This window comes from Leptonychotes weddellii, chromosome 12 (assembly GCF_054177405.1).
Source record: "Leptonychotes weddellii isolate Sample4059 chromosome 12, ASM5417740v2, whole genome shotgun sequence".
Lineage (NCBI taxonomy): Eukaryota > Metazoa > Chordata > Mammalia > Carnivora > Phocidae > Leptonychotes > Leptonychotes weddellii.
In genome coordinates this window covers 6,186,265-6,201,648 of record NC_138380.1, presented here as the reverse complement: position 1 = coordinate 6,201,648, position 15,384 = coordinate 6,186,265, and the positions used below count along the sequence as shown (strand labels likewise).

The following is a 15,384-nucleotide window of genomic DNA, read 5'->3' as shown; positions in this document are numbered from 1 at the left end:
CACTGAGCAAGGAGCTAGATGTGGGGCTCGATCCCAGGACCCTGGGATCATGGTCTGAGCCGAAGGCAGTCGCTTAACCAACTGAGCCACCTAGGTGCCCCCCCAATAAATGAATAAATAAATAAATAAATAAATAAAAGCTTAAGAAAAAAAGAAAATATCAACAACTCATCAGAAAAATGCTTAAAATGTGAACAGTTCACAGAAAAGGAAATTCACAAGGCTTTTAAGCTTAAGATGTTCAGCTTTACTCATAATAAGAGAAATACAAAGTAATACTAAATGAGATCCCGCTTTTTACTTATTAGGTTGGCAAAGATCAAAAAACTTCAGAATATAGTCGACTCAAGGGGGGAATGAAACTAATACTCTTATACATCGTTAGTGAGGGTTTATGGATATGGCCTCTATGAAGAACAATTTGTTGATATACTTCAACATTTAAGTGTACATACCTTTTGACCCAAAATTTCCACTTCCAGGAAATTTTTCAACAGATGTTTTTGTACCTGTGCACAGAGAAGTATGTTCCAGGGTATTTGTGACAATATTGCTTATAATAGTAATAATGTCTAATTAGATTAGAAACAATCTCAGTGTTCCTCTATAAGGGATTAGTGTCAAGTAAGGAACTACGGGCTCTGAAGTTTTACTCTACTTAAACATTCACTAGTTAGCCTGCCATAGTTTCCAGAGATGATGGAGAAGGCAGGAGACTCCTGGGTCAGAGACAAAGGACTTTATTACTCCCAGAGCAGCAGGCAGCATGAATTTCATGTTCCATCAATTTGCCCATAAGGACAATCAATGTATTATGGCCCAGGTGTCTGTTTCACACACAGTGGATCTGTGTCCCAGCAGAGGGACAGCAAACTTAGGAAGGAAACTCCCAACATGGAGTTGCCAGATTTAGCAAGTAAAAATACAGAGGTCCAGTTAAATATGAATTTCAGATAAACAAGAAATAATTTTTAGTGTTAAGTATCGTATAGGGCAGGGGCGCCTGGGTGGCTCAGTCGGTTAAGCTGCTGCCTTCAGCTCAGGTCATGATCTCAGGGTCCTGGGATTGAGTCCTAATCGGGGAGCCTGCTTCTCCCTCTCCCTCTGCCACTCCCCCTGCTTGTGCTCGCTCCTTCTCTCTCTCAAATAAATAAAATTTTTTTAAAAAGTATTGTGTAGGGGGCGCCTGGGTGGCTCAGTCGGTTAAGCGACTGCCTCCGGCTCAGGTCATGATCCTGGAGTCCCGGGATCGAGTCCCGCGTCGGGCTCCCTGCTCGGCGGGGAGTCTGCTTCTCCCTCTGACCCTCCCCCCTCTCATGCTCTCTCTATCTCATTCTCTCTCTCAAATAAATAAATAAAATCTTTAAAAAAAAAAAAAGTATTGTGTAGGGCACACTTGTTTATCTGAAATTCCAATTTAACTGGGTATCCAATATTTCACCTGGCAGTCCTATCCTAATCGTATTAGGGTGATGCTAGCATACCTGTGCAACCTCTGACCTGGAGGAAGACGGTATCTTTATTATCCTGGTGAAGAAACAAATCTGCCTTCTCCCCCAGAGGGAGACACTACCTCTGTTTTCCCAGGCTGTTTGCCAAACAAGTATCCTTGGAAAGCTTGTCCAGGATAAAAGCTGTCACAACACATGTAGAAACGCCGTGGAGAATTGCCCAGCAAAATTTCACATAAACTGAGGTGTAAAAAAAACTGGCAACATCTACCTCATGTAGTTGATTTAGGGATTCAATTAGATGATTGTGTAAAGTACTCAATAAATGCTAATCCCCAGTTCAATGTTAGTTTACTACCTGACTGGTATTTGTTGTTTTTAATTCTTTCAAAACCCCTTTTGTCAACCTTCTATGAATTCATTTAGCTTGCCAACCTCTCTAATCCTGTGCACTTGTGCTCTCCTCCCCACGTTTCCACATTTTAAGATCTAGCAGCACTGCCCCATGTAGAGTTCTCTGACTATCCCGTGCTGAGCACACCTCTAGGAGTTTGCATTGCTGTTGACTATGATTGGAATGACCGTGTTCCATTCTCAGGATGTCTGATAACTTCTATTTTTCCTTCAAGGTTCAGCTACCATGTCACCTGCTCAAGGAAGCCTTCCCAGAAACTCCCAAGACATAGAAATGTTTTCTTTCCTATGTCCTACTTACAACAGCTACTTTTCATTTCATGTTTGTATCTGTTGTGGGTGGAACTATGGAGATTTTCGTCTACAACCACAGTAATCTGATCACTGCACAGTTGCCAGATTTTTCACGTGTGCCTAGATGAAAGCTACATGCACCGTGTACTGGGGGTGCCCCGACCTTTGGCTTCAGACTCAGAGTTTGTCCAAATTCTACCATCCAGCCTTGACCATTGCAAAGTAGAATAGCTGATGCTCACTCAGTGTCGTTGCTGGTGTTCTTAGACCTATTCAAGAGTAAGGGCTGTGCGATTGGGTAGATTTCTATCATGTCCCATCGGTGCATCAATCTTCAATAACATAAACATGGCATCTCATTCATATTTATTGTTAATATCTGAATATCTACTTTCAAATGTAGGTATTCTAAATTCTAGATAACTTGGTAACTTGAAATGCTAAATTTGACGATGTGCTTTATATGTTGAACTGCTAACAGTCAGTTGAAGTATTGTATTTTTAATATTGCAAAAGTAAAATGTTGCAATAATTATTGAGGATTATGGAAGATGTTGGTTCTATGTAATAAAAAAAATTTCAAGTAGTTAAATAAATATGTTAACAGTTAATGTGAATATTGAAAGAATGCTATCCAGATAGCTTTAGGAAGAATATTATATCCTTTTTGAGCCTACAGGTATTTATAAACATATAAATACTACCATAGGGCAAAATAGTAAAGTTTAGATTATATCATAATTCTAATTACTGTAGAATTCTTTGATGCAATTGCATTTTAAATAAAATCTGTAGAGGGGCACCTGGCTGGCTTGGTAGGCAGAGCATGTGACTCTTGATCTCGGAGTCATGAGTTCAAGCCTTATGTTGGGCATACAGCTTACTTAAAAAAATAAAATAAAATAAAAAATACTTTATAAAAATATATAGAAACTAATGTTTAATTACTTAATTCCATTTAGTCTATGAATCTTAAAAAGCCCTATTTTGTAATTTTTCACATAGGAGGATAAATTAAAAGCAGAATGTCAACACGGCTACCTCAATATTTCACAAAGACAAAAAAAATTCATGTATAACACAGATATGATAAATCATCTTTGAGTCATGTACTCTATACTTAAAAGTATAGAGACAGCATTAAAAAAAAGAACATTTAGATAAAATGAGACACCCAAAATACATTTGTCTCTCTAAACAATGAACTTTTCAAGAATGCTTTTAATAAGGCAATATGTCATGGTTTAGTATCTGTGAAGACAAATGCCTTTTTAAAGCTTGTAGAAATAATTGCAATAGATTAATTAAACCATTTCAGCAGTGGAAGAGAAAGAATTTTTGAGATTTGCCAAAGCTATGGATTCTAAATATTGCTTTATTTTAGAAAACATTCCTTTTTTTTTAAAAAGATTTTATTTATTTATTTGACAGGGAGATAGAGCCAGAGAGCACAAGAAGGAGAGGGTGAAGCAGGTTCCCTGTTGAGCAAGGAGCCCGATGCAGGGCTCCAATCCAGGCCCCTGGGATCATGACCTGAGCTGAAGGCAACGGCTTAACTGACTGAGCCGCCCCTAGAAAACATTCCTAAAAACTTTCTCCTGGTTTATATTTTCTTATACACAAAAAGGTTAATGAAAATGTTAAATGTGCTCCCAAAGTATATGGTGTGACGTTTGGACCCAAGGTTGGAAGAATCAACCTTAAGTTTTTAGGTTTGACGACATAGAGGATTACTTTCCTTACTTGATGAAAGTTTCTTGGGGCACCTGGATGGCTCAGTCAGTTAAGCATCTCCTTCCAGCTCAGGTCATGATCCCAGGATACTGGGATGGAGCCTCACATCAGGCTCTCTGCTCAGCGGGGAGTCTGCTTCTCCCTCTCCCTCTGCCTGCCTCTCCCCCTGCTTGTGCTCTCTCTCTCCCTCTCTCTCTGTCAAATAAATAAATAAAATTAAAAAAAAAAAAAAGATTCTTGTGTCTCACACAGTGAATCTGACTTTGAGAAATATTTATGGAATATAAAATCAGTAAAGACAAATGCACAAAATTATCATTGACTATACAACAAATATGGTAAAGGCTGTGAGCACAAACATACTGTAATTTGTTTGCACCATTCAGTTTTATATTCAGAAAATGGTTATAGCTTTAAAAGATGTAATAAAAGGGCAACCCCTTCGGGTCCCCTCCCTCCTTGGGAGCTTTGTACTATCACTTTGCTATTGCTCAATAAACCTTGCTTTGCTGCCCACCAAAAAAAAAAAAAGAAAGAAAGAAAAAGAAAAAAAGATGTAGTAAAAAATGACTGGCTGCAAGCAGAACGATTGTAGACCCCTTCCATAATTTTTCTTTAGCCAATAACAAATTATACAATACACAAGAGATTGTGAAATTGTCTTGTCACATACATATACAAGATATTTAAACAAGGTATTACGTCTTTCAAAGGCTGACCAATAAGGCCTTAATTTTGTATTTCCCAGAGAACATTACCAAAGTAGCAAAACTTACTAATAATGAATGGTTGGTTATATAGAAAGCAGTTTGTTTATTGGAACATGCTGAATAAAATGATGTGCCTTAAGAGTGTATTTCCTGCACAATGATTCCTGCTGAAAAGATCTTCCTTTGATTCTTCCGGGAAGAAGCTGAAATTGGTGTGCATACAGGGAAAGCTACTACAGATGGAAACTTTGATTATTTTCTTAACTTGAAAAGTAATTAAATTGCTTCATTGTCATATTTCTAAATCCAAACTTTAAGGACAAATTTTTTCTCTAGTGATTGTGTATAGTGGCAAGAACAGACAAGAATATTAGAAATTAAAAATATGAATACAACCATCTTAAATCTGCTTCTGAAAATATGCATCTTCTTGAAAGTACAGAAAACTTCAGTCGGTGAAATTGTTTCACTGGAATCCTGTCATCGCCCAAGAAATTATCAGGGTCAAGAATTAAAAAGGAACAAAGTCTTTACCATAATAATTGCCTATTAGAGGAAGAAACACAATAAATTGGTGGCAGTATTACCATATTATGCTGACAGAAGTAGCCTTGCTATTCCATGAAGCTCAGTTGAAAGTATCTTATTAAGTAATGTAAATGTCCCTATTTATTGGCCATAAGAGCATCCAGCAGTCGCCAGAGCTGAGAAATTACTGTTCTTGACCTTTTAAGGTCAAACATTAACATTTTAACTACTACGTTTTTAATGATAAAATCAAAAATGAATTTCCTTTCCAAGAAAGTTCGTGTTTTTTCTTTTCTTTCTACAAGTTCACTCTGTTACGGTGACATTCTCATTTAGAGAATAGCAATTTTTGACTATCAAACATTCACCATTTGACCAAAATATATTTCCCGGCAGACTTCAAACTACAGGTATAGCTAGTCTAAAAATAGCTTGCGCGCTCCAGAGCAGATGCCCCAACAGGGTGGTTCTCACACTTTTGTGATTTGTTACTTTGACGGTTATGGACATTGATTTGATTCATTTGTAGAAATACAGGTTTGGGAGGATTTTCATTCATGCTGAGCATGTTTGAAATGAGGACTGAGCTAGAAACTCAGGGTCATGTGGTTATCGTAACCGTAACACACACTCTGTCAACCTGAAACACACAAGCCCCATAGATAACGCTTGGCTCTGCCCTGTCCATTAGTATAGACCCAGCAAACTACAACCTTGATAATCCGAGAGGTAAAGACGACTATAGATTTCAGTTTGGGTCCTAACACGGGCCACGTGAGACGCGAGCCGCTTCATCTTGTTCGCCACATTTGCTGTTTCTGCAAATGACGAATGTCTCTCCATCACAGATTTGTGCCACTCGTTGTAACGCACCGGCCCGCTCGCACCCCGCCCATTGCCGCCTTTCCAAGTTGGGCTGCCCTCCCGCCGGAGCGCCTCCCTTCGGGCGGTGCCTGCTCACTGGGCCTTCAGAAGAAAGCGCTCCCCAGAAAGAGCCCTGGTTCGGGGCTGGGCCCTGAGGTCTTCTCTGTTAACGCCTCCGGGGGTAAGGAGAAAACAACCCTCGGGCGCCGCACAACCACCGCCGGGGCGGAAGTGGCCGCCGGGGCCGGCAGGGGGCGCGCTGCGCGGGCGGCGCGGGCCTGCGGCGCGTCTAGGCCGAAGCCGTTCCCAGGGTGCGCTCGGTGCCCACAAAGCGCCAGCTGAGGGGCCGCTGCGGGCCGAGCGCCGCTGAGCCTGCCCGCCACCCAGCTTCACCCGCCGGCCGCCGTGCCTCCGCTGAGTCCCCGCGCCCCAAGCAGCCGCGCGAGCCCGGGCAGGGAAGGCAGGGCCGGGCGGGCGCCGCCTGCGGAGAGGCCAGGGGCCGGCCTGCGTGGGACCGCGCGGCGGCGGCGGCAGCGACTCCGGCGACTCCGGGCCGGGCCGGACACAGCGCAGGGCCATGGCCGAGGCGGCCCCGGCTCCGGTAAGGGCGGCCCGCGCGCCGAGCGCTGCGAGCCCGGGACGGTGTGGCGCCTAGGGCTCTGCGCCGCGGACCCGAGGGAGGGGAGCAGAACGGGACGCCCGGCCTGTCAGGCGCCGGGCGCTCCCGGGGTCCCGCCGGCGGGGAGGGGCCTGAGGCTCCGGGTGGGACGCCGACGCCGAGCTCAGGGCTGGGAGGGCGCGTCCCCTCCCCCATCGCGAAGTCCCCGCGCCTCGGGTGCGAGGCCCAGGGCTCCCCCTTCCCATTTGGACGTTTGTGGCGGAGAGCGCCTCTTCCGCTAATGAAAGAGGAATGAGTGGAGAGGGGCTCCTCCCGCTTGGTGTCAGCCCCCTGCAGCCCGCCAGACTTAGGGCAGTTCGCTCGGTTTGGGTTTTGCATCAGCGGTTCTCGGTTCCGGGAGCCGTCCGCACAAAATCACCTTCGATGCAGTCCACCTGAGCCTCGCACAGCCGCAGATGCGGCGGTGACGGTAACAGCGAGGCGGGAGGAGGGACTGCGTGAGCCCAGGGATCCCCAGGGCCCGGTATCTGACAGTGCCCGCCACGCAGGAGGCCCTCGGTCAGGACTGCTGAATGACGGACTGGTGCGGGTTCCGAGGATGGGATAAGCTTGTATGTGTTTATTCATTCCGCGGGTGTTTACCGCAGGCCCGCAGCGTGCCAAGCCCTCTCCCAGTTGCTATAGCTGCAGAGATGACCAAGAGAGTCCCTGCGCACGAGAGCCACGTAGGACCAATGGGGACGGGTCCAGTAACAGGATTGAAACATGCTTTGGGTTTGTCAGCGAAGAAGCCTTTGGGCACCCCAAGGAGAGCCGTTTTATGGGTCAGGGGCCAGAATGGGCAATTGAGGAGTGCTGGAAAGTGAGAAGGGAAGGAAAAGAGGGAACAGTAGCAGTGGGGTGGGGAGTAGGGCAGAGGGGAATGCTGTCTCTATCCTGAGACCTATTTTCCTTTTTCCGAGTTTGTTTTTTTTAATGTGGTAGAGATGATCCTGTCTCTAATGCCAATCCTATCTAAGAAATATTATGGAAACTACAAATTTAACTTTAAATTTTCTAGTAGTCACATTCAAAAAGTAACAAATCGATGAAATTAATTTTAATATATTTTATTTAACCCAATGCATACAAAATATTTCAGTGCATAACCAATATTAAGAATTTAATGAGGGGCGCCTGGGTGGCTCAGTTGGTTAAGCGACTGCCTTCGGCTCAGGTCATGATCCTGGAGTCCCAGGATCGAGTCCCGCATCGGGCTCCCTGCTCAGCGGGGAGTCTGCTTCTCCCTCTCACCCTCCCCCCTCTCATGCTCTCTTTCTCTATCTCATTCTCTCTCAAATAAATAAATTAAAAAAAAAAATCTTAAAAAAAAAATTTAATGAAGTTGTACATTTTTTTCCCCATACTGAGTGTGCAAAATCTGGCGTGTATTTTATACTTATGGCACATCCCAATCAAAATAACCACATTTCAAGTGCTCAGTAGCCATATGTGGCTACCATATTGAATAGTGCAGGTCTTTCTTACAGAGAAGAATCAGGAGAGACTGAAATACTGACCATAAAAAAGAGAAAAGAACAATGTCCCTAAAAATGTGGAAGGAGTTGACATTCAGAGCCTAAGTGGAGAGATTAGTTTTAAATAGGATCAAACTTTTTGCTGTGGGAAGGGAGAAAGCATGGGTTAAGCTACTGATGAGTTTGAGGTGGCAAGGGGCGTGGAAAAAAAGGAGAAAGTTGAGAGAGTTTCAGTCTCATTACTCTAATTTTTTTTCTCAAAGTAGGAGGCCATGTTGTCCCCTGAGATTGAGGGGGCCTGCAGTGGACAAGAGTCTTAGTGCTCCACGCATGCTCCTTGCACCAGCACCAGCAGCATCAGCATCAAAATGCAGGATTGCAATTTTCCTCCCAGACCTACTGAATCAAAGTCTGCATTTTAACAAGATCTCCAGATGATTCTTATGCACATTACTTTGAGAAGCGCTGTACTAAAAGTTTAAGGAGTGTGCTGGGGGTTTGTAGTGGCCACTTTACGGAATGGGAACAGAAGCACTGGGGGGAGGGGGGGGTGGACACCAGGCAGCACTGAGTTCCTGCTTTGCTTAGAAACCATTGGTGTGTGGTGACGCCAGTTTTCCCTGTTGTGTGACTTCCTTTAAGTAGGGTTTACCAGCTTGCTTATAGGAAGAGAGGAAGAACAATTAGACAGATTCAAAGCTGGAGCCGGTGAGGCAGAGAGACAGAAAGGGGTTGAAGGTGGTTGAAATGATCAACTGAGGAAGAAAACAAAGCCTGGAACAGGCTAGTAAGCCAGGAGCAAAAGGCATGGTGGGCATGGTGAGGGGTTTAGTAGGATTGAAGAGCAAGTATAGCAGGTGAGCTGGAGAGATGAGAGGTTGTGGCCAGGGAGGGCATTATCAGATTCATGGAGTTGGAAGGCTTTGTAGAGGTCATTCTGGTCCAACCTCCTATTTGTTGTCAGAATTTTTTTTAATACACTTTTTGTTTTGCAGCATTTTCAGCGACGAGGCAGCCTGTTATTTTCTTGGAGAGATCTAGTTTCAAAAATTATTTATATAGGCCAGGGTTTGCCTGCCTGAAAATTCCGTGTTGGTTCTAGTTCTGCCCTCTGGAGTAAACGCAGTATAATATTAAACAAGTCTGTTCTGCCTTCTGTTTTATAGCCATCAAATATTTGACCGTAGCCATCATGTTTTCTCCATACTCAACATTCTCAGCTTTAATTAACTATTACTGAATGGTGTGGTGGTGGTTTGTAAGCAGGGTGGTGGACAGGGCCAGAGCATATGTCATTAAAGGGTTTATCAGAGGGCAGTGAGTTCAGTGAAACCTGGAAAGATCTGATGCACTTTAGGCCTTTTCCAGAAATAGAGGGTACAGCAGCAACCTGAGCCCCTGGACAGTTGGCTCTAGGGCCTAGCATCCCAGGGAATATGCCAGGTTGGTTCTCTATCCAGTTTCACTCATTCACTGTCTTACTTAATTCATCTCTGAACCACCAAAGCAATTTCTCTTGGCTTTTGATCCTGATGAGCTCCACAAAGATGAAGCTTATGCAGGCAGTATGAAAACTATATTTAGAGTCATCTCAGCTGGTTAACCAGTTAACCAGTCCTGCTTTGATTTTAGTTTGGATTAGGGCTCCTTTCAACACTCAATGTCTTGTCTCATCTCTCCACTGCATATAGACTTCTGAATGGGACTCTGAATGCCTTACATCCCTGCAGCCCCTTCCTCTTCCCACGCCCCCAGCAGCAAATGAGGCGCACCTGCAGACCGCAGCCATCTCCTTGTGGACCGTGGTGGCAGCCGTGCAGGCGATAGAGAGAAAGGTGGAGGTCCACAGCCGGCGACTCCTACACCTAGAAGGACGGACGGGGACAGCAGAGAAGAAGCTAGCCAGCTGTGAAAAGACAGTGGCTGATCTTGGGAACCAGCTGGAGGGCAAGTGGGCCGTGCTGGGGACCCTGCTGCAGGAGTACGGGCTGCTGCAGAGGCGACTGGAGAACTTGGAGAACCTGCTGAGGAACAGGAACTTCTGGATCCTGCGGCTGCCCCCGGGCATTAAAGGAGATCTCCCAAAGGTAATGCCCTCCCTTCTGGCTGGAAAGTGGTGCCACTAGTCCTTAGATGAGGAGGAAGGGATAGTGTTGGCCAGTCAGGCTAAAGGAAAGATGAAGGTATTTTTTTGTTTATCCATTTGGGAAGCATTTCATGTTCAATTTAGCGATGATTTGAAGTGTCAAACTTAAGAATGGAAAACTCCAGTTCAAAGTTGACTACCTGGCAGATAGATTTTTTTCTCTTATGCTTTTTCCTATCCTTTGCCTCTGAGTCACTTTTTTCTTTGTTAACCTGCTTGCTTCAATCTTGGTGTGGAAACTAAATTAAATATCATTTAAATCAGCCTGTTTGAATCTTTTGGTAGTTCTGGAGAAAAAGAGGAGGACAAGGGAAGAGCTGTAGAGTAAAGGGTTAATAGAAGGGTTTGGGGCTCTGTAGATCCAGGATTGACATGTTCCTGTCCCTCAGCATCCTTTACAGAAGTGTGCTGTGGTGCTAGGGACCGGCTCTGCTGCAGGGAGTAGCCCATGAACCAAAAGAAGATAAACATCCTTCCTAAGCTATGGAATACAGCCTTGAGGCATCTAGTTTCCTTGGGCACATACTGTTTGCTCCATATCTATATCCTGAAGGCACAGCATTGAACAGTTCATACAAGCTTCCCTGGAGCTTAAATTTTAGTGGAGAAAGAAAGATAATAAATATAAACATACAAAATAAATTCATGTAAGTGCGTAGATAAAAATAAAAGTGCTATTTGGTGATTTATTTTAGATGGGATTTCAGAGAAGCTATCATAAGGGTGCTAATATTCAGGCTGAGACTGAATGACAGGAAGGACCCAGCTGTGAGAAGATCTGAGGAAGAGCTTTCTAGGCGGAGAGAATGCCCAGTGCAAAGTCCTGAAGACACAAACAAACATGCAGCACTCAGGGCAAGGGGAAAGGCCCATTAGCTGGTGTGCGGTGAAGAGATAGGCATATGCCTGGAGAAGTGGGTAGGGGGCAGGTCATTCAGGGCAGTGTTTTTCAGCCCTGACTTTTTACATTTTGGTGGACATCAGAGCTAGAGATTCTGACTTGGTGGGTCCCAGATGGGGTCTAAACATTAATAAATTTTTTTTTTTTAAGATTTTATTTATTTATTTCAGAGAGAGCATGCAAGCATGAGGTGGGGGTAGCGGGGGTGAGGGAAAAGCAGACTCCCTGCTGATCAGGGAGCCCGATGCAGGGCTCGATCCCGGAACTCTGGGATCATGAACTGAGCTGAAGGCAGACGCTTAACTGACAGCCACCCAGGCGCCCCAACATTAATAATTCTTACAGCTCCATAGTGGAGTCTGATATGCAATTGGGGCTGTGAGTCACTGATATAGGGGTCTGGAGACCAAGGTAAGGAATTGGTTTTATCTTGGGTGTAATGGAAAGAAATGGAAGGTTTTAAGCAGAGGAGTTCTATCTGGTTTATATTTTGAACGAATCGCTTTGGCTGCTTTGTGGAGGACTGGTCCAGGTGGTAAGAACAGAAGCAGGGAGAACCAGTAGGCAGCTGTAACAGTGGGAGGGATGAGAGTGGCTTGGGTGAGGGTAGCAGTGGAGGAGACGGACAGTGGACAGATTCAGGACGTTGGGTGGAATTGATGGGTAGGGGTCACTGATGGGAATTAGGGAATGAGGAACGAAGAACAATGATCATTGTAAATTTACTGTATGATAACACACTTAGAACAATTGGTTATTTTCATAAGAACCCTAAGGGCGCCAGGGTGGCTTAGTCGGTTAAGCGGCTGCCTTCAGCTCAGGTCATGATCCCAGGGGCCTAAGATCGAGCCCCACGTTGGGCTGCTTTTCCCTGTCCTCTGCCTGCCACTCCCCCTGCTTGTGTTCTCTCTCTCTGCCAAATAAATAAATAAAATCTTTAAAATAAACTTAAAAAAAAAAAAAAGAACCCTAATTCGCTCAAGATCATATAGTTTGGGAATACAAATAATAGAGTGGTATCATAACCCAGTTGGCTCCAGAGCATATGCTCTTACCCACCTTAGATTTACTGTTAGGCTTTTGGCTTGAAGAACCAGATGGATGGTGGTGGCATTTACTGAGATAGGGAATGTCTTGAGCAGTGGGAAGGAATGAGGACTTCTCTTTTGGCAGTATTAGGTTTGAGATGGCCGTGACACATTTAGGAGAGATGTTAAGTGGTCTCCGCAGCTCAAAGATGAGAAGTATCTGGCAGTCACTGGTGCACAGATCATATTGTAAGTCATGAGACTGGAAGTCATTGCCTCAGGAGAGAAAGTAGAGAAGCAGGAGGAAGAGTCCAAGGATCATGCTCCAGGAGCAGGCAGGGCCAGCAAAGGAGGCTGAAAAGGAGTGGCCAGTGAGGTGGGAACAAGATGGGAAAGTATGTGGGGTCAGAGGACAAGGAGAAAAGGCATTGAAGGAGAGAGTTGTTGTTTGGGTTGCATGTTACTGAGAGGTCTAGAAAGATGAGGACAGAGTATGATTTGGCAACACAGACCTAGCCAGTGACCTTGCCCAGAGTTCTCTTGGCCCCATGCATGTGTGTCGGGGGGTGGGGGTGGGGGATAGAAATCTGAAAGGGGGCAGGTTGAAGAGTGAGTGGGAAGAGAGAACAGTGACCGACATCTCTGTCCAGGATCACAGGGAGGGACATTAGTCCACATCTGACAGAGAACCTTCCCCAGTATGTTTCACTTGTGTGTCTGCAGCCTCTCCCGGAGTTCTGTGGGATAATTTAGACTTAATATTTGCCATAAGATTAGCAGAAAAGGTAAATTAAAGTGTGTATCCATTATCTTACCTGGATAAATGGATAACATTTAAATTCTCGGGGTGCATTTAAACTCCTGGGGTGCCTGGGTGGTACACGACTCGGTTTTGGCCCGGGTCATGCACCACACCAGGCACCCCAGGAGTTTAAATGTCCCTCTGCCCCTCCCTCCCCAAATAAATAAATTCTTAAAAAAAATAAAAAAGTAAATTCTCCATCTTAAACTCCAAAATCATATATAAAATGTGATTTTTCTTAAAGATTTCTTCTTGAAATTAGAATATACTGAAGATTTACTAGCTTTAAATATGGGAAGTAAATTTGTGACTTTGTTGAAAATGCTCTTATTTGGGCGCCTGGGTGGCTCAGTCGGTTAAGCGACTGCCTTCGGCTCAGGTCATGATCCTGGAGTCCCTGGATCGAGTCCCGCATCGGGTTCCCTGCTCAGTGGGGAGTCTGCTTCTCCCTCTGACCCTCCCCCCTCTCATGTACTCCCTCTTTCTCATTCTCTCTCCCTCAAATAAAAATAAATAAAATCTTTAAAAAAAAAAAAAGAAAATGCTCTTATTCTGTCCTTACTTTTGAGGGCCAAGTTCAGAATAATTTTCCCACAGTTTTCTTATTAGTTTCAATTTTTAAAATTGTGGTAAAATTGGGGCACCTGGGTGGCTCAGTTGGTTAAGCGTCTGCCTTTGGCTCAGGTCATGATCCCGGGGTCCTGGGATCCAGTCCCACATCAGGCTCCCTGCTTAGTGGGGAGTCTGCTTCTCCCTCTCCCTCTGCCCCTCCCCCCCACTCATGCATGCTCTCTCTCTCTCTCAAATAAATAAAATCTTTTTTAAAAACCCTTTTAAACAGATTCACATGGTGGCAGAGAAAACAGGCCAGCTTCCTAAAGTTAACCTATTAATCAGTCAAATCCTTCACTTACGAATATATAACCTAGCATTACTCAGTATTAAAAAAAAAATTACAGCACCAGGATGAACAAACACTACAAACTAGAAGAAACTACTACAAACTACAATCCTGGAAGAAAAAAAACACAAACAGTGAACTAACAGACAAGCCTCTAATACGTATTCCCAGAGAAATTCAGATATTGCATCCATTTGAAAAAATTCAGGCTGCTTCAAAAAAGGAGCTAGAAATAAATATTCTTGAAAATTAAATTGTTAAAATAAAAATGAGAAAGGCTGGAAAGAAAGGTCAGGGAACTCTAAAAAGGTGAATAACAAGAAGGGCAAGTTAGAGACAAAGATGATCCATCTTTCCAGCAAGAAAAGGAGAAATGGGGATGAAATATTATAAAAATAGAATTATGGAAGAAAAGGTCCCAGAGCTGGAAAGACACCCATTTTCTGACTGAAAGCTCATACCAAGGTTCTGACACAAATATTAAAAGACCTACCTCAGACACAACCTCAACACCTTTTAGAAAAACAAGTACAAATGGAAGATGAAAACTTCCAGAAAGAAGAAAACAGACTTCTTACAAATGGATTTGGTGTTTCTTTGGAATATCGAAATATTAATTTGGAATTGAGTTGGCCCTAAGGTTTTCATCAATGGCATTTGATGTTACGAAACAAAGGACGAATGCCCTTAAAGTTCTGAGAGAAACGGAATATTATTCAGCCTTAAAAAGGAAATGCTGACATACTCTAACATGGGTGAACCTGGAAGGTGTTATGCTGAGTGAAATAAGCCAGTCACGAGAGGACAAAGATTTCACTTATATGAGGTCCCCAGAATAGTCAAATTTACAGAGACAGAAAGCAGAATGGTGGGCGCCAGGGGCTGGGGCAGGAGGGCTGGGGTGAGTGTTTCATGGGGACAGAGTTTCAGTTTGGGATGTTCTGGAGATGGACAGTGGTGATGGTCACACGGTAATGTGAATGGACTTTATGCCGCTAAACTGTATTAAACACAGCTAAAATGGGGCACCTGGGTGGCTCAGTCGTTAAGCGTCTGCCTTCAGCTCAGGTCGTGATCCCAGGGTCCTGGGATCGAGTCCCGCATCGGGCTCCCTGCTCAGCGGGAGGTCTGCTTCTCCCTCTCCCACTCCCCCTGCTTGTGTTCCCTCTCTCGCTGTCTCTTTCTCTGTCAAATAAATAAATAAATAAATCTTAAAAAAAAAAGATTTAAAAAAACATAGGTAAAATGGTAACTATTATGTTGTATTTATTTTACCACGATTTTTAAAAAATATTTATTTATTTGAGAGAGAGAGAGCAGGAGCGCGGGGGGGGGGGGTAGGGAGAGGGAGAAGGAGGCTCCCTGCTGAGCAAGGAGCCTGACATGGGGCTTGATCCCAGGACCCTGAGATCATGACCTGCGTCGAAGACAGACGCTTAACCGACTGAGCCACCCAGGCGCCCCCATGTGAGTCT

General features: G+C 44.3%; 1 protein-coding gene across 2 annotated transcripts in view; it reads left to right on the top strand.

Annotated features, from left to right (window-relative positions):
* The first annotated feature begins 6,274 nt into the window (after nucleotides 1–6,274).
* ZNF398 (zinc finger protein 398) overlaps nucleotides 6,275–15,384 on the top strand; it is a 47,540-nt gene continuing 38,430 nt past the window's right edge. For both annotated transcript variants that reach the window (XM_081799924.1, XM_081799922.1), the window contains exons 1-2: nucleotides 6,275–6,596; nucleotides 9,823–10,218. In XM_081799924.1, the coding sequence (XP_081656050.1) occupies nucleotides 6,573–6,596; nucleotides 9,823–10,218 (420 nt within the window). In that variant the 5' untranslated portion in view covers nucleotides 6,275–6,572. The remainder of the gene's footprint in view (nucleotides 6,597–9,822; nucleotides 10,219–15,384) is intronic.